This window comes from Capsicum annuum, chromosome 8 (assembly GCF_002878395.1).
Source record: "Capsicum annuum cultivar UCD-10X-F1 chromosome 8, UCD10Xv1.1, whole genome shotgun sequence".
NCBI lineage: Eukaryota > Viridiplantae > Streptophyta > Magnoliopsida > Solanales > Solanaceae > Capsicum > Capsicum annuum.
In genome coordinates this window covers 172109910-172134544 of record NC_061118.1, presented here as the reverse complement: position 1 = coordinate 172134544, position 24635 = coordinate 172109910, and the positions used below count along the sequence as shown (strand labels likewise).

At 35.8% G+C, this 24635-nt stretch overlaps 2 protein-coding genes across 2 annotated transcripts; both read right to left on the bottom strand.

Moving 5' to 3' along the window:
* Window positions 1-51: 51 nt before the first annotated feature.
* LOC107840567 (beta-galactosidase 13) lies at window positions 52-7832 on the bottom strand. Its single transcript, XM_016684470.2, has 18 exons — window positions 7238-7832; window positions 7053-7148; window positions 6490-6602; window positions 6319-6385; window positions 5867-5959; window positions 5423-5566; window positions 5249-5343; window positions 4565-4670; window positions 4376-4460; window positions 4150-4268; window positions 3081-3248; window positions 2394-2572; window positions 2108-2217; window positions 1813-1922; window positions 1551-1658; window positions 1342-1449; window positions 890-1035; window positions 52-798 (listed from the first exon to the last, which is right to left on the bottom strand). The coding sequence occupies exons 1-18, from the start codon at window positions 7412-7414 to the stop codon at window positions 318-320; spliced, it is 2505 nt and encodes an 834-aa protein (XP_016539956.2). The 5' UTR covers window positions 7415-7832; the 3' UTR covers window positions 52-317.
* Window positions 7833-9428: 1596 nt separating this feature from the next.
* LOC107840566 (E3 ubiquitin-protein ligase UPL3) lies at window positions 9429-21326 on the bottom strand. The gene is made up of 19 exons (XM_016684469.2): window positions 21167-21326; window positions 20090-21074; window positions 19884-19994; window positions 19654-19770; window positions 19371-19541; window positions 19136-19297; window positions 15933-16181; window positions 15710-15831; window positions 14155-15571; window positions 13430-13525; window positions 11552-13105; window positions 11201-11425; window positions 11009-11113; window positions 10787-10867; window positions 10610-10678; window positions 10354-10482; window positions 10143-10265; window positions 9883-10045; window positions 9429-9667 (listed from the first exon to the last, which is right to left on the bottom strand). The coding sequence occupies exons 2-18, from the start codon at window positions 20972-20974 to the stop codon at window positions 9980-9982; spliced, it is 5682 nt and encodes a 1893-aa protein (XP_016539955.2). The 5' UTR covers window positions 20975-21074; window positions 21167-21326; the 3' UTR covers window positions 9429-9667; window positions 9883-9979.
* Window positions 21327-24635: the final 3309 nt, after the last annotated feature.

Below are 24635 nucleotides of genomic sequence, written 5' to 3'. Positions count from 1 at the left end.
TAAGGGCATGGTAGTCAAAATGTATAGTTATTTAAGAGGTAACAAGTTAAGTAGTCGATTAAAGGGAGTATATATTTCAAATTGGGGTATGGGAAGGGGAAACGGGGGAAAAGATTACAAAGGTAGAGAATAAAAATCTCATCACCCAACTAAGTGACTTTCTATATATTTATCATCTATAATGATGATTTTTATGAGCTATATATAAAACTCTAATCCTAAATCACAATAATACTGGATTCAATGCCCTAACCTATGATGTACCCCAATCTTTTCAACCCAATATATATCATAAAAGCCAAAGAAAATGTTTCTAATTAATTCTTCTTTGGTACAACACACTTGACTTGGACAGCTAAAGTCTTGAATATATTAGGGCATGGATCCTTGTTTGGCTCATCAAATATTTCTCTCTCAACTGGGATAGAACAATTGTGCTTTCCCAAACAATGTTGTTCAGCAACTTTAATACTATTTGGCGAAGTGCAATTTCCGATAATAAAATTTCCACATGCACCATCTGGATTACCATAGCTAGCAAACTCAACTTTTTCTATCACGTTATCGTCAGGGCAAGTTAAATGAGCTCCCGCTTTAAGATCTTCTACGACCGCGATGAATTTACTTCCAGATCTCTCCCAACTCTTAACATTCGGAGGATTATATTCCGTTATCATACTGCAAATTGTGTCTCGATTCACTGTAAAGATTTCTATTTTTTCTGGATTACCTCCTGTTTCTTCGAAAACAACTAAGAGATTATTATTTGGTTTCAAAAAAGCCCTTGGAACATGATACCTGCAGTAATTTTCATATACATTAATTACTATCATATTTGACCTATTGATTCATGTAGTATCTTTTTATTGAGGTTTTGTGTAATACTTACTCAGCTTGAGTGGGCTGTCCAAGAGGAGAGAGGAAAGATACCCAGTAACGACCGAGGCTTTTACCATTAACCCATATCATACCTTTTTGCATTACGTTCATTCTCAAGGCCACTGGGTCAGTGCCTTCAGGGGCATCAAAATATGCCTGTAAAATAAGAGAAAAAAATGGGGAGAAAAGCATATTATAATTACTAATTTTACCTATTATAGCAGTAAAGTCACCTTGAAGGGTATGTTTTATCATTATTATGGTAAAGTTTAGTGACTAAATTAATTTATCACTTATAGTCATGTCATATAGAGGATAACAACAAACTCCTCATATAGAGAGTTCGGGGAGGGCAGAGCGTACACAGACCTTACCCTATCTTTGATAAGGAATATATATAGATGATAATGTTCAATGAAAGTATTTGAAATGAAACTGATCATTTGATTTTCTCCAACTTACCTTATACCAAGTTACAGGTCCTGGTGGAGGACCAGTTATGGGAGTCCATTTTACTTTCTTTGCACCCTCTTCAGTGAATAATTGTTCTTTTTCTCCAAATACACCAACCTGAAAGATGACCAACAATTATTTAGAATTTAACTAGTTGATTTAACATTACAATAAAAAATTATTATCAAGTATTAATAAATGTAGCTAAATATGTATACCTCATGTCCCCAAACATTTAGGGTTATATCAAGAGTTCCAGCCATTAAACCTTGAATTGTCACACCACGGGGTCCTGCAAACCTCTTTTCCATATAGGCTCCACTATTCTGTAATATGCATTGAGGTTCGATTAATTTTAATTCATATCAAGAAGTCCCACTTTGAAAATAAAACGTTCTTTTTCAGAGCTTAAACTCAATACCTTTAGCTAAGATTTGTTTGTGTGTAATGAGGAAATATTAAGAAAGACGAAAATAATACCGGATATCCAATTATCTCAGCTAAAAAGGTGATGTGATTAATTCCTGGTTTCAAGACGATGGGTTGTCGAAAAACAAAGCTCTTCTCAATATTGTCCCCATGCCCAAACCCTAAAAATATGAAGTTAAGAGTTAAAAATAATTATAAAGAAAAATGACTTTCGTCCACAAGTGAGCTAGGCAAGCCGGTTTCCCATGTTGATAGAAAAATAACTCACCTTTCTTTCTATAATGAGTTTATCATATTAAATATACTCTAACAAATGTCACGTGGCATTTTTATAGGAATACATTACCAACATATTTTCCATTGACGAACGCAGCTAATGCATGGCCCATACTTGCAACTTGCAAGACAGTGAGAATATCAGGTTTCATAGGCAAGTCATGTTGATTGAGGTTGATGCTGTGGTTTTGAAAAAAAAAATAAAAAAAATATTATAAGTAAAGTCAAATTTGAGTTTACGTTATATTCACTGACAAGATAACTAAATTTTAATGATCTGATAGTGTAAGTATTTTTACATCAAATTAATAATAACAAAAACATTACTATCAAATAGGCCTTTATAGTCAAATTACCTTGTGGAGTACCAGGCATAGTCTGTTTTATCTTTAAGCAAACTGTAGAGCTCCAAGGGTACATTGTTCTTTAGTGCCAAATCATTGAAAGTTGGTACTTTTTCTTGATACATTTCCCATTTAAGATTCTTTGCTTTCTCTGATGGTACAAAGTTTCTTGAATTGTGTTGAGAGACTACCTGTTTAATTCCAGTTATAATAATAACCAAAAATAATTCCTCAGTATCCATTATTTAATAATCTTGGTTCTTCCTAAATTGTGAAAAGATTTTTGTGACTGAAGTCCCTCACAATATTGTGATGAATCAATATTTTCGTCGCAAAATTTGTGACAAATTCACAACGGGCCCTGATTTCAGTCATTAATTTGCGATAAGACCATCATTTTGTCACAAATTCATAAATGAATTGTGACAATTATCAAGTCCGTCAAAAAGTCACAAAAATTGTGACAAATTCATAATGGACCCTCATTTCCGTCATAAATTTGTAATAAGACCATCATTTTGTCACAAATTTATAAATGAATTGTGATAACTATCACGTCCGTCAATAAGTCACAAAATTTGTGACTTACAAAAATTGTCCATCATAAATTTTGTGTTACAAATTTGTGTGTTTTCTTATGGTGTATCTCAAGATTCAAGTAACTAAGATTTAATAAAAAGGTAGAATTTTTTTTTTTACCGTTTGAGTGTTGTAAACGACAGTCTTACAATCAGCAAGAATGCTGACTGATTTTTCAGGCAAGTAATATTGAGCTCCCCTAAATGTAATGTTGGATGGTAGGATTGTGTGGTTGTTGGTCAAAAAGGCAGCACACATATGATCAGCAGTGTTCTCATACACAGTTATCTACATTTTATACATCAAATTAACGTGTAAGATTTCATAATCAAATCACATAATATTATTATATTAGTAAGAGTTTAAGTTGCATGTAACACTAACACTAAAAAAGGGCTTAAATAGTTATCACTCTATTTTACATGTTACCAAGTATGCTTAGTAACCAATTGTTGTCTGATGGCATAAGAAAATTATACATCGATAGTGCATGGAACTTAGGAGGTGGTTGGTATGAAGGAACACATTTTTCACTTACTTATTTTTAATGTTCTGTAAGTACGCAAAACATAGTATACATTAATGTATACTATGAACAAACTATGAAGGTGGAGAGATCAAATGAATGGGGGTGGACTATGATCATGAGGGTGGAAATGGGTGGGTGGAGGGGTTCCGAGTGGGTAGGGGAAGAGCAGTGGTGAATTCAGGATTTAAGGGTTATGGGTGCATGAAAGGTTCGAACACATATTTTTACGTTTAAAGCTTTAAGGTTCTGCCTGAAAACTAAAGCATTCAGCTATCTTCTTAGCTTACTGAGTGCTTTTCTAAATGTTACCAAACCAGATTTATACATTTTTTATATAATTATATTTAATCTGCATCGAATTTAATAGATGTCGGAGTAACAAAAGTTTAGCTATAAGTCCACTCCGTGGAAGAGGGGAGGGGGTGAGTGGGTTGGAAGTGTTGGTTGGGATGGGGTGAGTAGTTTGGGGGTTCGTAGGGGTTTAATCCACTTATGAAACTTGTTTTTATTGAAAATCACTTTTCCAATTTAGAAAGAATTTGGTTTTCAAATAGAAAAATATTTTCCTCCATGCCAAATACGCCCTTAAAATATGCTGCAACTTAAACATGTATTAAAAAGCTGTTTATAATTAATGGGTTCATGTAAATCCTTAATCACCTCAAGGTCCTCGTTAATCTTTTGAACAGTGGGAGTACCCCAAAGAAGTGCCCTTCTTGACAATCTTAAAGCCCTGTGCAAGTCTCTCAAGTGACTCCATTTGGGGTCCCTCATTAAACCTAATCAACATTTAATTCATTAAATCAAAGTGCTTTAATGGTACTAATTAGTTCGTCCTATTTATTATTCAGAATTAATTAAGTTCAAGATCAGCCTTATCAATTACCAAATTCATCAAGAGGAGCCTCATCATAATAACGAGTAGTCACGAAAGAAGAGGCTGATCTTCCAAAGTTCGTTCCACCATGGTACTGAAAAAACAATAATGAAATTATAACAAGCTCCTTATGTAAAATTAAAGAGATCAAAATGCACATCTTAATTATTTGGAAATTAAATACGTTTATTCATATACCATGTAATAGTTTGCAAGAGTTCCATTCTTGGCAAAGAAACGAGCCACAGAGAAAGCAAGATCTTCTGCTGCTCTTTGTGATGGAGGGTCTCCAAATGTTCTATACCTGTACTTCATTTTTGTTAACATTCAATTCGCTTAAAATGTAATTATCGATAAATTTCTATGGTTAAGATTATATTTATCAATATGATCAAACTGTATATGTTGTGTATATGTACATTTAGTATAAAGTATATACTACCTATACTTTTTGCACCTATTTTGTAAGCTAGATGACCGAATGGTTCAGGCTGTAGTTATTCCATCTAATTTATCAATACGATCGAAGTGTATATGTTGTGTGTATATATTTAGTATAAAGTATATACTATCTATACTTTTTGTACATATTTTGTAAGCTAGATGGCCGAATGATTCAGATTGTAGTTATTCCATCTATCTAATTTATCAATATGATCGAAGTGTATATGTGTGTATATGTATAATTACTATGAAGTATATATCATCTGTATTTTTTGTACATATTGTGTAAGCTAGATGACGGAATGGTTCAGACTGTAATTATTCCTTAATATTAATTGGTATCTAACCTTCTATTACACATGAAATTACATTGATATTGTACAAAATCTATTGCACTGTCATTGTGTCTAACATAATCCATAAATAGATTGTACTTACTGGGCCGTCCAATTTTCAGTCCACAAAGAAGGCTTGTTGGGCCCATTAGGGCCCGTAAAAGTATCCGCACAATGCCTTCCATTGCATGTGTTTATCTGGAGAAAATGTTTTTACTTTCTAAAGTTTTTTTTTTTAAAATGAAATAATAATAATAAAAATAATAATATAGCGTACCACTGAAGGAGGGGCTTCTTTTTGCTTGCACATAATCCAGGGGACACCATCGTATAATTTTACAGCCATATTTGCTGCCCACTCAATATATTTCTTTCCATTTTCTTTATAAGCAGCCTGGACGTTGTTGTACTCATTTTCTATCTGTTCAAATAAAAATTCTACGTGATTCATGATGATCACATTTCAACAAGGTGTAAAATATACATATGGTCATATATAATATGGTTAAATCAATTTGTTATAAGGTAATTATAAGTGATCAATCTCACGATGATAGTATTTGGTTATAATCCGGTAAAATACATATTCTGTAACTATAACTTAAATTCTTTTCCAAGCTATTAGACCCTCTTACTGTGAATTATTATCAGTAGTTAATTTTTTAGGGTGTAAAAATGTTTGTATGTATTAATTAAAACTTTAATTAAATTAATAAAAAACCTGAGCCAAGATAATGGGACCTCCTTGGGGAGCAAACAACTTCTCTTTTTTCATCAAGTCAATGATCTTTTCAGCATATTTTTTCATGTGGTGCTGCAAAATGGAGACGACAAATAGAGAACAAATTAATTAAAATAAGTGATTAAAACAAGGTTATAATTAATACTCCCTACTTATCACATTTTGAGTTGACACACTAATTAAGAAAAATAATTAATAAAATGTCTATTTTATCATAGTACCCCTATTAAATGATGCTTACATTATATCTTGAATTAATTTGAAAAAAGATAATGAATGTTAGGGGTAAAATAAGAAAAAAAAAAAAAAAAGTCGTCTTGTCTTGATATGTTAAAAATGACAAGTAAAAATAGAAATTCCATTAGAAAATTAGTGACGAATAAAAGCATGGAGAAAGTAATTAGAAACATGCAAATTGTGTGATTACATACCACGAATGGTTCGTTATAAGAACGGAATGTGATATTGTCAACCTCTCTTAACCAGTATGGAAACCCTCTGTTTCATCATCATCAAAATATTCATTAATACGTCATAATTAAGGACCAAAATTTAGAGGAGTTAATTAACACTCCATAAATTAATTAGAATAATGTGTATACCCTGAAGTCCATTCAGCTTCAATATAAGGTCCAATTCTGAGAGTTACATACATATCCTGTTTAGCTATCTCCTTGATGAATTTGACAATATCAAAATTTCCTTCAAAATTGTACTGCGAATCAAAAACAACCAGGATTATCCATATACTTATTACAAAAAAAAAAACAAAAAAAAAAACGTATAATTAGGATCGCACTAACAAATTCTAATAGGGAAATTTAAAAAAAAAAATACATTCGAAAGTAGAATATGAGATACAATTTTAGTGCCACCTTTACATTATACGTATCCTTTTTTTAATATTGGTCAGGGATGGAGCCACCTTATAGTTAGGAGTTCGTCCAGACCTCCTTCAATGAAAATTATATAATTTATATATGGTTAAAATTATTTTTTTATGTATATATAATTGATGTTGAAACTCTCCTGCTAGTTCGTGTTCCTACTTTTTTTTATTTTTAACCTCCTTAGTGAAAATTCTCGCTCCGTCACTAATATCGGTGATTCAATAATTTTTATATAGTCGAATTCGTCTCTAGTAAACAACAATTTTTATTATTACCTGGCCTTGAACGGGTTCGTGAATGTTCCAAAACACATAAGTCTGGATGAGATTAATACCTCCTTCCTTGGCCTTTCTAATAATATCTGGCCACATCTGATATAAAAAGAAATTCAGTCGTAAATATTTTAAATACTAAATTATTAAAAATGTCAAAATTGGCTAGAATTATATTTTAAAGCTACCTCAGGAGGGCTACGAGGATAATGAATAGAACCAGAAAACAAGAGTTCCCTATTTCCATTAATGATCAAGGAACGACTGTCGTACGTAACGCCACGTGGCTTTTCGTCGCCGATTGCCGATGTAACCAACAAGGAAATAAAGAGGACTAACGTTAATATTTGATTGAATTTAGCCATTTGTGTTTTGTTTTTTTGTTTTTTTTTTTTTGTTAGTGCAAATGCAAGAGATAAGTGATTATTAGAGCTATATTAGAATTGGAGTTTTACTATTTCACCAAACAAGCATGGATCAGTAAATACAATATGAGGTTTGTAGAATTTCTCGTATTTTACGTGATCTATTCTTTTGTGTTTTGTTACTTACTTGTGGTTTGCTTAATTTCTCAAACAGTCTTCTAAATATGAATTCCCCATTCTTTTTTTTAACAAAGGGACAACTATAAATAAATTTATTTGAAATTATTTAAATAAGAAAATAAATAAAATTTTGAGAAAATAGATAAATATGCAAACTTCACTGTTTACCACTTTGGAAACTCTATCAAGTGATTTTTTTTTATAAAAAAAAATTCGCACTCTTTTATATTCATGTTTGTGGTTGGTTAAAAGGTTTTCTTTGATTGATCTTTATAAAGAAAGTAAAGCAAGATCTTTAAAGGTTTTCAATTCTAACAAGGTTTTTATTTGTTTGTTTCTTTATTTTTTTTGGTTTAAATTGTAAAAATAAAGTTTAGATGCAATCATATATTACTACACTAATTTTTTAATTAACTCCGCGATCATAGTCGATCAAGCTATGCGTCTGATTTGAAGGAATATTGAAGTAACACTTGTTTGCTTTGAAGGAATAAAACTTTTTAACTTTTTTTCTATGATTTTTTCAAAATATATATATTTTTTTCTTATTATTTGGCTCAGAAAAACGTGCCCAACTGAAACGCTTTTTAAAAAGCGTTTAGTATTCAATAGGCATGAGTTTTAAGTGTCGAAACGGAAAAATCAAAAGACCATGGAGAACCATGTATGTATTTGGCCAGAACGATATGCAAATAGTTTAACATTTCCGTACATATTGAAACAAGAACGAGCTAAGGTTCTTTCAATCATGTATATTTCAAATTTTCAAATTTTGATCTAGCAAATAAAGGATATCGATTTAATCTACGATTTTATAGTCATATTTAGATGACAATAAATGAAAAGTATATAACTAATTCACCTAATAATTATTGTTCATTATGCGATGTTAATGTCAAGAGCCTGAAAATTGAAGGTAAGCTATTAGATATAGTTCTTGAAGTGGAATTCCTTGCATGAATATCGTCTCAAGGGTAACAAATATTTCTGATGTTCTTTAGTAGTTGGGAAAACCGTTAACGATTGATATAATATAGTAAAGCCCTAATCAGCAAACTAGACCCAACTATGTTAGGGTAAAGTGAAACTGGGTCTGTTACCAAAGAAAGTGGGTTTGGTTATGGGACAGGTGGAGAGTGAGATCCCAGTGACGGACAATACAATAAACTTGCCCAAAAATATTGCATACGCTGTAAGCTTCAAGGATGCTGGGTGTTACATCCTTAAACACTAGCTGAAAGAGAAGGGACAAGAAGACGAATACAGAAGAGCAAAACTAAGGAGAGAGACGACGAATCACAAGAAAAAAAAGGTAACAATCCCACCAAAGCACGATGAGGGTCATAGGACACGATTCAACAAAAACTGGAACGTAGTAACAGCACAAGAGGCAAGCATAATGAGACAAACACAGAACGATCAGAGGTCAGATGACTAAAGATAGCAAAGTGAGGATAATAAAGGAGGCAACAACGAATATACACTGGTTAATGAAGGTAAAGAGGAGAATGTAGAACCGCCAAAGACAATCAGTAACAATGAAAAAGTAGCTACAAGACCTTCGACATTTATATATGACACATTGCATTTATCATTATTTCACTTGATTAGGTATTAACGTACATAAACCCCATGTCAAACACATTTAAAGATTTTAAAAAATCAGAACAGGAGAGTGAGACCACTCTATACGAGCCCCAAAATCATCACTCTTTTTTCTACTCCAAATAAAATTCTGCCCATGGACAATTAGAACTGTCACTTCTGTCATGTTTCAAATCGTTAGTCCCCCAAAATCACGCGGCTTTGGGAGCCTCAGCTAAGTTGGCCAATATTGGATTAAAACACATACTGATAACTCAAATATCAATGAAACAACATTTCTCATATCTGCGAAAAGCTAGAAAGCCGGCAACATCGGTGCCCTTACATGTATGTGCTGCACGACCTTAAAAAGACAAAATTTGAAAGAAGATAATCTTCCTACATATTTACAACTGTTTGTAGCAAAAGAAACCCCCCCATAAAAAATCCCATCTTCATCAATCGATCGAAGCAAAGTGCCAATGTCAGCTGTGGAAAAAAGCAGCCAAAACACAAATGCTGGAGTTAAATAATCTGAAAATGCCAAAATACTTTTAGGCAGTCAAATCAGCAGACTAATTGCATTGCTCTAAAACATACAAATCGTTCATTGTAATGAAACTAGAAATCAAGATAGAGTAGTAGCGGTTGAAAAGGAATATAACTAGAAAGATATACAACAGCAGATTCTGATGCATACAAACCTGGGTGTTGTTAGTTGAGAATGACCCATAGCCACCTTTATTGAGGACCAGACAGCAATAAATTCCTAGTTATACACAAGTCCATTTGTCATGTGACTTATGACAAATCAAATGATCCTTGACCTTCATTGATAGCATAGAGTAACTTTTTGTACATTATTTCCTGCAGAGAGATGGGTAAGGATTAACAATACCATTTGAACCTCCCAAGAGAAAGAGAGGCGGACAGCTAACACCAATGGATCGAGGAGAAATCATACCTTAGTAGAATAGGGAGGCAGTTTCAGGTAGTTAGCACAAGTCATCACACTAGGTAAGTCGTCATCTGCAGATTCTGATGGCATATTACCATTTGGTGCTGTATTGCTAGCACTAGATGAATGCTGCTCAAAAGATACGATAGTCAGCCTCTCCGCCTCCGCATAGAAAATTAAAAGGTAGGACTAAAATTTTAGCTAATTACAACCATACCTTCCTCACTATTGTCAACTTAGGATTGAGCACAGCCAGACCACCTGGAGGAAGCCGGGGAGCACCAGTGACAAACTGACAGAACGCTCTTTGCTGCTCAGGACTGAACTCTCCCATGATCTCTAATAACTGATCAGAAGCAAATTAAACAATTGACATCAGTTAGAAACCAATAGAAGAGGCAAAAGAAGACTAATTTGATATTATTACTGTCTCAGGCACTACACTTCCACTGACAGCTGAAGAACAAACTCACATAAACAATAGCAGGACTCTTGGCAGTATATCCATGATCAAACTTGATATGATCTACAAGCGTCTCAGCCTGCATAAGCAAAAGAATGGAATTCAATATAAGTAAAAGCCGGATATTTACGAGTAAATAAGTATATCACACTGTGCTATCTTGGGTTCAAGAGAAACAAAACATTACCTTCCATAACTCTTTCCGGCCACAAAGCAGGTAGTCCAACTCAGTAGGAGAGAATATTTGCAGAGCTGAAATGTCAAAAACCTGAAAGTTGTAGAGCCTAGAAGTTATTTCAAGATGTATCAAGTGATTGATGAATCCATTAAGTGAAAGTTACACCAAATAATCAGTTAAATATCATCTCTAGATGTATCAATTAGCTCAAACCTCATGATGGCAACAAACCTGATTGAAGCCAGATCTAAATGCTTCCATTTGCCGCCCAATTCCAGTCCTCACAGTGGCATCAACCACCAAACTAACATATTCTTCCAAGTTACTAAGATCCACCTGCAAGTTCCAGTTGAAGTACACAAATCAAACAAAATGATAAAGAGGACAAAAAAATAGAATCGCATCCAAGGAAAATCAGCATACATTCTCATCGCCTGCTTTCAGAACATATTCAGGATGGCCTGGGAGTGTAAAATCTAAACAAAGATCCTCAACTGGGATCCCACGAAAATGCAAATCATTAATGTTCTCTTGGCCTTGGCCCCCAATTGATTCTAGATATTGTTTACGGCTAACAAGAGCTTGCAACTCTTGCAAAGTCTTCCCTAACTCCGCATCAAATGAGATAATATCATACAGATCAAGCTCCTACAATGTTTAACCACAAAAATGTTAGGAAAGAAGAACAAACATCAAAGGTAAATTCAACAATTTGATCTTAGAAGGTGATCACGTGCAAAATAGCAAAATAAAAGAATTAAAAAAAGCCCTTACTTGGCCAAGGACAAGCTTGTAAAATGCAGTTGACAGAGGGAGATCCAAAAGCCGCCCATCTTGAAGTGCTTTCGCCATCACACGCCCTAGCAATCTGAAATATTCAATCACCTTCGGGAATTGGTTGCCGTCTGCAGTATCAACAGTTGATGACCAGGGACGTGGGAATAATCCAAGAGGTGCTTGGACATGCTCTTTATCACCCCTGCTTAATTTCTCATCCACACCCACTTCCATTGAATGTTCACTAGATGAGGAACTTGTTCTCCACATTCTCAGTCCAACTTTTTGCAGATCGCGACTTAAAAGGGTATAGAATTCCAGAGTTGGACCCAAACCAGTGCCAACTTCACCGAAATATTCGACCTCGAGAACAGCTTTCTGGCTAGAGTACATCTCCATTACTTTGGCAGCAGAATCCAGAATGCGATTCCTAGAGACACGGACTTTCTGGCGCTGTAATCTTCCAACCCTGACCTCCCTCTCATTAGTGGATCCATTACCATCCGCACCTTGCTGCTGTTGAAGCCGGTATAAAGCCCGAGATAATCCAAAGGCTGTCGAATAGAAGTACTGGCGCCGGGTCTCAAATGGAAAAAGAAATGGACAGGACCTTGTCAACTGGGAACACCATGATGGAAGAGACCCACTACAAAGGGCCAGAGCATCCTGAATCTGGCGGGCCAACTTTGGAGTGAGCTTGCTGTTGACAAATTCTTCCGAGGGAATTTTGACACCAATAGCATTGAGCTCATCTAAACTCAATATTTTCCCTTCAGAAAAATCATCAATAACTGACTGGACACGTAACCTCGGGGCCAGCTGGTTTAATCCCTCCACTACACGTAACAGGGCCAAAATGTTGTAAGTAGAATTGCTTTTCTCCATATCACAAGGAAGTTCTCCCTGCAATATACTATCTAACAATGATACTCGATGCAATGAGGGGTCTGCACTGGCACTGGCACTGGCACTCGCTGAAGAACTAGCTTTATTAGACTTGGTGGAAGTTGAGCTCCCATCCCCTTTCGTAGACCTCTCTGCTTGGCTGTCAGCTCTTTGGTATGTTATAGTGTAAATATCACCCCAAAGTCTGCTTCCGTCACTAGACAAAAAGTCGGTGCCGCCATACCTCTCTTCATCATCCTCATCAAGGACAAGTTGTCGCTGGATAGCCTGGTAGATAGTCAAGTGCCTATTAAGCTGCTTTCCTCCTGCAGAAAATACAAGTCTGGGCGGATCGCTAGTGCTAAGTACAGGGCGTCCATGACGATCTCTAGCTCCTCTCACACCTCTACCATTCGCAGATGCAAGCCCTGCCATGGCAGCAGCAGCAAATGACATTGCACCCCTTGAACCATAAGAACTCCCACTCCTGAACTCAACAGAATCGGATCCCTGAGCAGAAGCAGCTCTGCTGCTAGAACCACCACCAGCATTTGTCTGGCTATCATTAGGCGTTTGTGCAGCAGGACTATCTTCCGAAGAATCACCCAATTTGACATCATGAACTTTGTCCGGCGTGCAAACAGGAAGAGAATCATCACCCAACACCTAAAGCATTGACAACAATTTCAAAAAAGCATCTTTATTACAGCTGCATGAAATTAAAAGACCTGCTACAGTTCTGTGGAGAAGAGAGTGAAACATGCATATTGGGGAATGCATATCTGCTATCAACCATGTTGCTCAGACTCGCACAAAATGTTGACGCACCCATGCAAATCCTCCAAAAATTTGGAGGATCCTACATGCGCGCATCATTTTTGAAGAGTCCGAGCAACACAACTCTCAAAAACCCAAGTGAGTTTAAGAACGGCAGAATCTTGATTTTTTTTTAAAAAACAAAAAAAAAATGGGAGAATGTCAATAGCTTACATCATCATGTTCATCTTCATCTTCATCAGAGATATCTTCATCCTCAATGACCAAAGCATCATCAATTTCAACAGGTGACATATCCAACTCATCATCCTAAACATCACAAGAAGCACAGAGAGAGAATTTCATGTTGTAGCAAACCAGCAACTAGTCAGGAGATGGAAAATGGAAATAAAAGGACTCAAAGAAACATCAACAATTTAAATAAGCATTTGATTGTTTCATTTGAACAAATGAAACATAATGTTCAAGAGAGAGCCTTGTCAAAAGATGTTCAAGAGAGACACAAGTAACTCCAATTTAACGCCAGATTCAGAAAGCTAAATCATGTGACCACTACATTACACTCTCCGGTTAGAGAAACATGTGATTTGGTCTGAAAAAAACCATTTTCCCTAATTATTATTCAGTTCTCTAAATATTACTCGGTGCAAATATACAATTATCTGTTTCCACTTATATCCTTTTTTTTCTTTTTATGCTATTTCTGAATGATATTACTTGTAACAGGGCTATCTCCTTCATATTGAAAAATATAATAGAAAGTTACTCTTTCGCTGTAATATTGATAAAGATGAGGTCATGCCAAATACTAGTTTCAATCATATTTGTCCTTGTTCGCTTGCAATTTTTTCATATATTCTTTTCATTTATCTATTTTCCCAGAACTACATTTAAACAATGATCTTCAACAAAGTAAAGAAATGTATGACGAAATATACCTCTGAACTAGATTCCCCATTTACAGGTTTCACTTCTGCTTCTTTATCCAATGCTGCTCGTCTTCGAGCAGCATTTCTTGTCTGGGGCCCCCTGCCATCTTCTTGAGCAGGCTTCAGAACAGCCTTTCCTTTGCCCTTGGATGAACTTCCATTTTTTTCCTGTGGTGGATCTTTCTTTGCACTGTCATTTATATTAACCGCTGACCTAGATCGTGTACGACGAGATCCAGAAGCTGGTGTAGAGGTTGATGGGCATGAAGCACCAACTCCTGCAGCAGTGGTCCCAGACTCGGAGTTGCCAACTGATGCCAAGGCCTTTTGACCAGACTCAACTCTCTGAACTCGAGGCCAAAGGAAGTCTTCAATAGCCGCTAGACTTGCTAAAGGATCAATCAACACAACATTTGAAGAGTAGTCTCGGAGGGTCTTGTCTCCTTGGGCTCTGCAAAGGCGTAGCTTGAATGGTTGCGACAAAGCACTTAAACCTGAAGAAAGCCGCGCATTTCCAGTAGATGATCTTGAAGAATGACTCAGCACAACAGGGAACCGCTCCAAGGAAGACAATGCATTTTGAAGCTTTTGAACCAAAACAGTCACAGGAACCATGTCTCCACCAACACTAGAAGGGAGGGAAACTGCAATAAAAGACTTGTATCTTCTGATTGCTTGTTGTCGAAGCCTAGACAAATTAGTATCTGAGATTCTTTCCTTCGAAAAAAATCCGCATGTAAAATAGTTCAGCAAAGATGCAACAACTCCACTTCCAATGAACTCAAAAGTTGATACACCATCCCCTTTGCTGAGCTCCCCCAGCATGGAAGCTACCAGTTCAGCTAAGGCTTCTTCCTTACTGGTAGAAATATCCCCAAGCCGAGGAACAAAAGCCTTTGATTTTCCTTTAGGTTTAGATATTTGCTCATCAACACCAGCATTCAACTTCATACAGAGACTCTTCAATCGTAGAAGATCGTCTGTAACACCAACCTCAGTAGCCCCTGAATCTGAAGGGAAGTATTTATCTTTGAAAGATTTAGCGCCTGCACTGACTGCAATGCGAAGGCTAGAACTGGTCTTTGGTATTTCCAGTGAGTTTGGTGGTGATCCACTCCCTGGAACTGTACTCTTAGGATCCTCAATGGAACTTGCATCTGCACTTGAATTACTTCCACGACGTCGGTTACGTCTAGAACGGGATGAACCAGGTATACAATCATTGTCCTTCTCAGCAGATGATGGCAGGGAAGTAGCAGAACCATGAGAGGGAGACAATATCAGAGCATCTACGGCATGAACAACACCTTCTCGCACAAACATCTTGGAAAAAATTCCAGGAAGCTTTTCCATTAGAATCTCTGCCACTTGCAGAGCAGGCACCAGCACTTGGGGATCCTTCCAGGCCAATACTCCAGCCAAGAAACTACATAGGAATCATAAAAGCACTACTTTCACTACCAAAGAAATATGATGCATATAAAAGATTGTTCCATGGTAAAAATTCCATCCCAGATCAACACCTGAAGAAAAATTGCAAGCTTGTATTTGCTTATATTCATACCTTGATATGTTAGTGACGTTATTTAAAGACTCAATCATATTTGCACTGCTGAAATACATAAGTTTTCCAATAGCTGAGAGACACTTGTGTCGAACTGGACTATTCACACTGGATCCATACACCTGATGAGCAAAACAACATGGTTTTGTCTCGTAAATCTCCCCCGTGGCAGTAGTAAATGGTGGCAGCAATTTATAGTGGATTGTAAATTTATAATACCAACCTGGATCAGAACAGGAAGAAGATCCATTCCAAATTGTTGCAGTAGCTCAGGTTGATCACTCAACAATTTTTCACGAGCTGAAACCTCCTGGGAAGATGAATTCGTATCCTCCTGCTTGGTACAACCACTAGCAGAAGATTTCTTCATAGCAGAACCTTTAGTGAGCAAATTAGTGCCGGTTGGAAGAGAGATGGTTCCTTGAGGCAGCGGAGGAAGGAGCTCGTTTGCCAGATTCACGATCTCAAAAATCTAGCAGCGGGGAAATACATCTAATGTCATTATAAGAGATAGAAGCAAAGCATTCAAAAGAACCAGTTTGTACGCGTCAAAGAAAATGCATGGTTTCGTGGCATTTGCTCAAGCACCAGCTTCCATGAAACAGATGACTTTTGCAGCAAGAGAAACATTTAATAAGTGGTAAGATTATCATCTTAATAGAGAAGCAAGTCAACTGGAGGGATAACACATTAGGAAAAACTGCCCCACTAAGGTAGGGGATCTATCGGAAACAGCCTCTCTACCTCATCTCAAAGGTAGTGGTACAGACTACGTACACTCTACCCTCCCTAGACCCCACTTTGTGGGATTGTGGGAATATACCGGGTACGTTGTTGTACGAAGGTAGTGGTAAGGTTTGGGTACATCCTACCCTCCCCAGACTCCACTTGTGGGACTACACTTAACAACATATTCCACGCAATAAATTGCAGTTACTCTTGAAATAGTTTGGATGGAAAACTTAATGATTAATTGACAACAGTGACGAAAAAATTCAGTCTTCAAATACTAACAAAATTTAACAAGAATGCATGGGGTGTTCTAAAGTTCACATTAGAAGGTTGTTTTCCCAAATTACTCATATTACTTGCCGAGTTTTTTAAAAGGCTGTGGTGTCCGGGCCAGCTTTCGCGCACCTCGACTAATTCCATGGTAACTCTATCCACAAGGCTAGGATAAATGGGAAGAAATCACCTAGTGTTTTTCCGTTTCTGGGATTTGAATCTCCGACCTCATGATCCTTAATCCACTTCATTGACCACTAGGCCACAACTTTGGGTGTTAATATCCACTGAGTTTTGAAGCTAAAAGCACCAGATTCCTGGATAAGCTGAAAATGATCTTACTGATATCAGTCCCAATAGAACATTGATGATGTCCAATTCTCCACTAGGACATCAAGTAGGCATTCGAACAGTTCTAGTTTGGAGTTTCAAAAAAAGTACTTGAGGTTACAGTTGAAAACAAGTAGTTGGAAGATGATTAATTTAGAAATTATAGTTAAGCTTTCCATGACACCGGCACTATATGGGTAACCGAATCCTGACTTAGAAATGAGGACCACCCATTGTAATGATAATACCTTGTTCACAGAAGATGATGAGTCAAATGATTAGTCTAGATATAATAGTCAAACATGATGAATGTGATATTTTTTGGAGATGTTTTATATGACTTTTGATTTAATTTATTTAATTTGGATGGTCGATGTGCTAACTTAAGATAAATTTAGAATATGTATGTTAAAAAGTGCATAACCGAGGTAATACCATGTTCAAACAGGAAGGGAAGTACCAAGAAAGATCAATATTTGAGGTTGGATCTGCAAGAAAATTTGTGCAGCAGCAGAAAAGGCAATCAAATTACTCCCTAGCACAGCACAGATATGTGATGCAGCCTCAAAAAAAAAGGGGGAACAGGAACATGACATCTGCGCTATAGCACGTAATGTAATGCATATGGCACAGTATTTGTCTTGTTAGGATATTTGGTCTTTTTTACATTCCCCCAACCCTATAATAAATACATATGCTCGTCCCCTAAGCTAGGTATCTTTTAGTTTTGGAGTTGTAAATTGAAGTTTTGAGCCAAGGAACTTGGCTAGGCTCCAGTCTCCAGATTGGGTTGTTATCACAACACTACTTTTCTATGATTTATGATATGGATGTCTTCATGGAGTATTTTTTTCTTTATCATCAGAACTTGATGATTTACTAGTTTAAACTTTGAACTTTAGTTTCTTGAATTAATACATATTGTACATGTTCAATGGTATGTGGGAATACACCGAGTATGTTGTTGTTGTTGTACATGTTCAATGGTAGTCCTTAGGTATGAAATCTAAATCTAAATTTACTTTTAAAAAAAAAAGGAATTAAGAGGGACTAGTGTCTTTGAATCGTTTTTGGTGGTGGTTCTCCTATAACCCGTTATTATTCGAGAGAAGAATTGACAGTCAAGAGTGTACTGTTTGGAGTTGGAGGAGAGAAGCACATTGTTATCTAAAATCAGTCATTTATAAACATACATATCTATTAAACTCCTAAAAAGCTCGAGTATTTTAATGTTATAGTTATTTGAAAGATAACTTTGAATAGTTAAGACTTTGAATAGTTAAGTCTTTTTGGAATATAGGCATATCAAGGAGAAGAATCTAAACTAACAGAAATGAGTCAAGCGACTTCTCCACTTGTTTACTTTGGTAATTCTCTTTAATCTCAATTCAAAATTCAAAATTTTAGATCACTATAAATATTTGCTTTTAGGAAATTAAGACAGTCTATTGGATTTTACTTGCTTTCAACAATCAAGAATAAATTACAACACAACACCCAGTGCAATCCAACAAGTGAAGTCATAGGTTGTTTCCGGTAAACCCTATCAAAGTTTTCAAAGGCAACACACAGGAAAACACTAAACTCAAAAAACAACTGTCAACAAAAAAACAAATTAACAGATAATTATTTCATTCCATGTGGGGGCCATGGAATGCTACATTTGACCACAGCAGGCTTTATCAATCAGGCACTCTTTTCATCTTGTTCCTTTTTGTCTATCGTGTGACTTAAGAAAATGTTGTGTTGGCGGCTTATCAAAAAATGAAATGTAGAAGTTGAAAAACTACCCAGGTGCATTCCTATCAAGCATAAAAAACTACTCATAGAACATCTGCTCCCACTTACGGACAAACCGACAAGCAAAAGAAAGGAGGTACCTTAAGGCAACAAAGTATAGCATACAAATCTTACATTTCCGAATTCAATTATTTTCCAACATCACTTTATCCGCGGGAAAATATGCTAAGACATCAACTATCTTTCAACAGTACAGATTTTCTATATTATATCCGCACTACTTGTTTCAATTTTCTACAAGAAATGCGAACAATTGTAGCATGAATTAAAACTAAAACTAGTTATCCATACCTGCTCCGGAGGTTTGCTCAAGGCAGGTGAAATAGAGACAGTGGCCACGAGACCAGAACCTGATAGAATATCCTTGAGTATTCCACTTATACCAAGCAGCAGTAAAGTTTTAGCTCCTAATGGGGAGCCACTAGCACATGTCGAAAGAAGCCTGATTAAACCCTGCAAGACTTGTCAAGTCAGAGTACTGCCACCAATGTTGTAAATAGCCGACATGTGGAAGATTTAAACGTACTGTGTAGGTTGACGTGCTGAGTGAAGCTTGTCCACCACCAGAGTTACTGGTTGAGATGAGGGAGGCAGCTTGAGTAACAAGTCCGTGGTTGCAAAGTTCATCTAACTTCTCAGGGTAAGATGCAAATGCTTCAGCAATACGGGTCAAGCAGATAGAAGCATGCTCTAATACCTGCAGACACAAGCACCAAAAGATGACATTAAAGTAACAAAGTGACGTTTGACCAAAACAAGGAGGGTTCGGGAAGAGGATATATCTTCCTGAAACGGGAGCATAGATTTACCTTTGCATCATGATATTGAAGGAGATTCGTCAAAAGAGGAACAGCTTCCATGACAAAGTCGGACGCATCTGAAGGAAGCTTCTTGCACATATTAGCAGCAGTTGCTAATGCTACTCTCTATTGAAGGATATAAACAGTTAGAAGTGATCGAATATGTATTAAAAGGAGCTGGAAGGTTGCTTATTTAACTAAAACTGAATCCCATAAGATCGTGAAAGGAATTGTTCTACCTGAACTCCAGTGGAAAAGAAATCAAGATAAGAAAGCACAGCCATCAGTGCACCAGCCCTCAAACAAGCAGTTGGGTGCTCCTGAGATATCTTCTTTAGAGCTTGCAAAGACTGTTAAAAGTAAACATTAGTATCACATCTGGAAAAAAAAAAAAAAACAATCTTTAACATGTAGACAAATGTTCCACTCAAACTAATTCACTCACCTGTTCAGCCAAGTCCATATATTCAATTGTAAGCAGTCGAGCTACAAAGCATGAAACAGCTCCATAATGGACAACAGCAGCACATGAAGAAGGTAGAACATCAACCAAATGGGTAAGGGCCCGGGCAGCAAGAAGCATAATGTCAGGATTGTTCTCGTGATTGAGCAATCCTACAAGGACCGGTACAAATGAATCCACAGAAAATGTGGACAGGGAGTCTTCTGTTCCAATGGAAAGCATCTCACACAGCTGCGTCAAAGCCTCTACCTGTTTCCCTTCCTCGCCATCCGCCCTTAAACCGGCTAATATCTTCTTGAGCCGTCCACTCTGGTGGGATGATGATGCTGACCCCATTGCAGAGCTAGGGAGTAAATCATCCAACCCAGCACCCAATTTCCTAAGCAGTCCCTGAAGTGCACTACTAGCTGAAGTCAAATTCTGGTGCAAAATCCCAACACCGCCTTCGCTATCATTATCATCGTCCTCACCACCACCAGCACCACCACCGGAATCTATATTCAATCCCAGACTCCGCTCAGCATCCCTGTCCCTAACTCTAACCTCATGTTCTTTCTCCTTGCCTTTATCCAAATTATCCTTATCAGAACCATGACTAGGGTTCTTACCACGGCGGTTTCGACTAGCTGACCCGGAAGATTCATTAGTAGAGTCCATAGGTGTAGATGAGTCCTGAGAACGAGTTGCGATGCGAGTACGAGCCGAGATCGATGGAGTAACGGTAACGGGAGTTGAATTGACGGTGGAAGTAGAAGTAGAAGCGGTGGTAACACGGGCTCTCTTAGCGGCACGGGTGGTAGGACCAGATGAAGAAGAAGAAGGCGCTGATGAGGTGGCCTCCGCCCGCTTCCGGCTCCGAGTTTCCATACAAAACCCAAAACCCCCTTCTGAATCGTGAATCAGCTCGCCGATTAATCGGCGATCAGACACTTTCAGATTCGTAAATCAACATCATGTATCAGAAACCCTAATTCACAAAAATTAAACAATTTTAATCAAAAAGGTGCGATCTTTATCGATTCAGCTAAATCGGCAATAATCAAAATCGATTAAAAGTACCAAATTAGGTATATGGGAGAAATCGAATTCCAATCAAGTGCTTTGAGTAATCAACACGATTGCAGAGCGATATACGACTCTGATGAGAGGAGGAATATTACTGAACAAAAAGGCAAGATGGAGAAAGCTAAATAGAAAACCCTAATTTCTTTCTATAAATAATTTTGGGTCTCTTGAACTATTTATTTTTCTGTCCCTGAAAAAGTTCGAATAAGATGCTTTGGAACAAAAGTAATAAAATTAATATTCTTATATATGATGTATTAATTATATTGATAGATATTGTTATAAAATAATAAAGAACAGAAAGAAGAGAAAATGGAGAATAGATAGCAATTCTTATTTCTTTTGAGATATTTCTTGATAGGTACATTACAATGAAAAAAAACTCTTTTATTTGTACGAAAAAATTAATCTTAGATTTCTAACCTGTTAATAAATAGAAGAAATTCACTATATATATATATATATAGTAATATATAATGTGTCTCGTTAAAATCTTACTAGAAAAAACACAATGAAAAAAGATCTGGTGAAGGACAAAACCTAGGTTACCTCATTAAAATTCTTACAAAGAAAATCTAGAAGGACAAAACTCGTAAGAGAAAAAAAGTACTCCCCCTAATGAAAACACCCTTAACCTTTGCATCCCAATTTGTGCATCATCTTCTTAAAAGTTGCAATTAGAGGAAACTTGGTGAATAAATCAGTCATATTATCACTTGAACAAATTTGTTGCCCATTAATATCATCATCCTTTTGTAGCACGTGTGTATAAAAAAGTTTTGGCGAAATATGTTTTGTTCTGTCTCCTTGAATCCTCCCTTAAGTTGTTTTGTGCATGCTGCATTGTCCTCATGAAAAATCATGGGTACTTTGTCACATTTCAAACTATTTTTTTCGTGAATGAGGTGTTTCGTGGATCTCAACCGCATACATTCTTTGTTTGCTTCATGAATAGCTAGCATCTCAGCATGGTTCTATGCAGTGACTACGATAAACTGTTTTGTATATCTCTGAGATATGGCAGTACCTCCACATATGAACGCATAGCTTATTTGACATCGAGTTTTATACGGGTAAGATAAGTACCCATCATCAGCATAACCAATAAGATCGAGACTATAATCTTTAGAATAAAATAGGTCTATATCGATAGTCCCTTTTAGATACGGTAATATGTGTTTGATCCTATTGCAATGTCTCCTAATAGGAGCAGAACTATATTTTGCTAATAAATTAATTAAAAAGATTGTATCAGACCTTTGTAGTATTTGCAAGATATATTAGTACATCTATTACACTAGGATATGGTACTTTAGGACTAACTCAATTCGATATATTTCTCATTTCAGCAAATAATTTATTGCTTTTAAAACTCTTTAAGCGTTTCAATATTTTTCAAGTTATAAACTCATACAATATAACGATTATAAATAAGTTTCCCAGAAACTTTTATATGCTTCAAATATTTTGAATCCTTAAAAAGTTTTCATGTAAGTTTGTCAAGTAACAGTGTTCAATATTTCACATGTGACATCATCAAGTGTCTAGACTGCAAATCAAATAAGTTTTATGCTTATTAAGATGCATCCTTTCACGTCACTTGATAAATATTTCTACGCCAGCATGCTTAAATTAACATAGAACTCAAATCCTCGTAATATTTTATAATATTGCGCCGATATTGTATCAATGATATTGATAATATATCATTTTGTATCGATTCACAGTGTGACATGACATTTTGAGATCTTACCACTTTATTATTTTCAAGTACCTGAATCTTTCATAATTTTTTATGAAATGCTGTGTCGTAGACTTTTCAAGAGCACATTGCCTTCTTATTATGATTATTTGTTCCTTATCCCTTTCAAGATTATTTCATTTGGAATTGATTGGTCTATCACGCTTCACGTATGCATAAACTTTATCCTTCAGGGACACAAAATAGGAGCACTTGCAGCTTAATATGAGATGCTTTCGACATTTGACCTAAATTATCTTTTGAATGAGGATCTGATGATAATTCATATCACATTTCATAGCTGCGTATAATCTCCCTCTTATGTTAGGAAAACTAGCATACATCCTCCGTCTTCTTCGAGGAATCAATCTTTGTGCCTTATGATTTATTTATTAATTGTATACCACTCATCAAAACTATTAGATGGATAATGTGTGGTTCCCGGCTCAGAACCAACTCAAGAGGAAATTAATCATAATTTATTGGTTTGATACATACAGGTACTTTTGTATATAATATTTCAAATCAATACATGAAGTTTTGTACTCATTAGAAATGGTCCAGCTATTTATTGAAGGCATTCAATACTAAATCATCATTATCGAGATGAATTGTCTTGATTATGTTCTTAACTTTATTTTATTGAGCAAGCAACATTGTAAATGTCAAACTACATGTTGACAATAAATGGACATGAGATCATCTTAATCATTGTATATTAATAGATCACATTACATGTGAGCGGACCCATATTCACCTTTTATACTTTTCAGATTTTGAGGGATCAAATCACAACATTAGTTGGTCCAACCAACTTATCACGAGAACAAGCAACATAAACAATATTTGAAAAATCTTCTATTTCTTCAACATATGTCAATGCTGATCAATATGCACATTTTTTCGCAATGCAGCAATCATTCATATCAATTTATGAATTTTTATACTAGTAAATTTCAAGTTTATCATGACATGTACACTTTAATAAATTTTAGATTTACTATTACATGAATAAATTTCAGATTTACTAAGTAGATTTCAAAATAAATCTTCTCAATTATTCAGCCTTTTACGAAGGTGAGTGTATATCATCACAATCAAGTGCACATTTATCGCTCATTAAGCTTATCAAATTATAATAGCTTATAGCTTCTCTTAAGATATTGCTAATTCAAGAGCAAATCGAGGCATACATATGGTTGTAGAGAATTTTTCTCTAACATATTTTATAATCACTTTCAATGATTATTATCATATTGTCACTCCATACTTATATCAGTGTATTCAATTACTTGTCTCTTTTCAATTACTTGTCTCTTTTAAACATATTATGCACCACATTTCCTTCAAGGGATGAATATTTCATGGAATGGAACATCTTAAATGGGACAAATTTCATGATTGTTAACCAAATACATATTATTTTGCCTTAACCATCATTATATCATTAATATGGTGCATTGAGATTCAAACTAAACGTCTTATCCGTACAAAGACGTCTTAGACATAAATAGATGGGACTTGAGCCCAATATGTTGTCATTATGGTGCATTGAAATTGTAACACCCCGTATTCAAGTACGTGTATTGGCGTATTCAAGTACGTGTATTGGTCTTATTTATATGGAATTAATTTTATTTTATTTTATTTATACCGGAATTTGCCCATCGATGGTTACATACGAAGGTTATTGAATAAGCTTTCCAACGATATAAAGATTTC

Coding starts and splice junctions, on each gene's coding strand:
- LOC107840566 (XM_016684469.2), bottom strand. CDS start 20,974: ATGGAAACTCGGAGCCGGAAGCGGGCGGAGGCCACCTCATCAGCGCCT. Junction 19,542..19,653: donor TTCAATATCATGATGCAAAG/GTAAATCTATGC, acceptor TTGTGTCTGCAG/GTATTAGAGCATGCTTCTAT. Junction 10,868..11,008: donor TTAGATCTGGCTTCAATCAG/GTTTGTTGCCAT, acceptor TACAACTTTCAG/GTTTTTGACATTTCAGCTCT.
- LOC107840567 (XM_016684470.2), bottom strand. CDS start 7,414: ATGGCTAAATTCAATCAAATATTAACGTTAGTCCTCTTTATTTCCTTG. Junction 7,149..7,237: donor ATCCTCGTAGCCCTCCTGAG/GTAGCTTTAAAA, acceptor TTTTTATATCAG/ATGTGGCCAGATATTATTAG. Junction 799..889: donor GGACAGCCCACTCAAGCTGA/GTAAGTATTACA, acceptor AAATTACTGCAG/GTATCATGTTCCAAGGGCTT.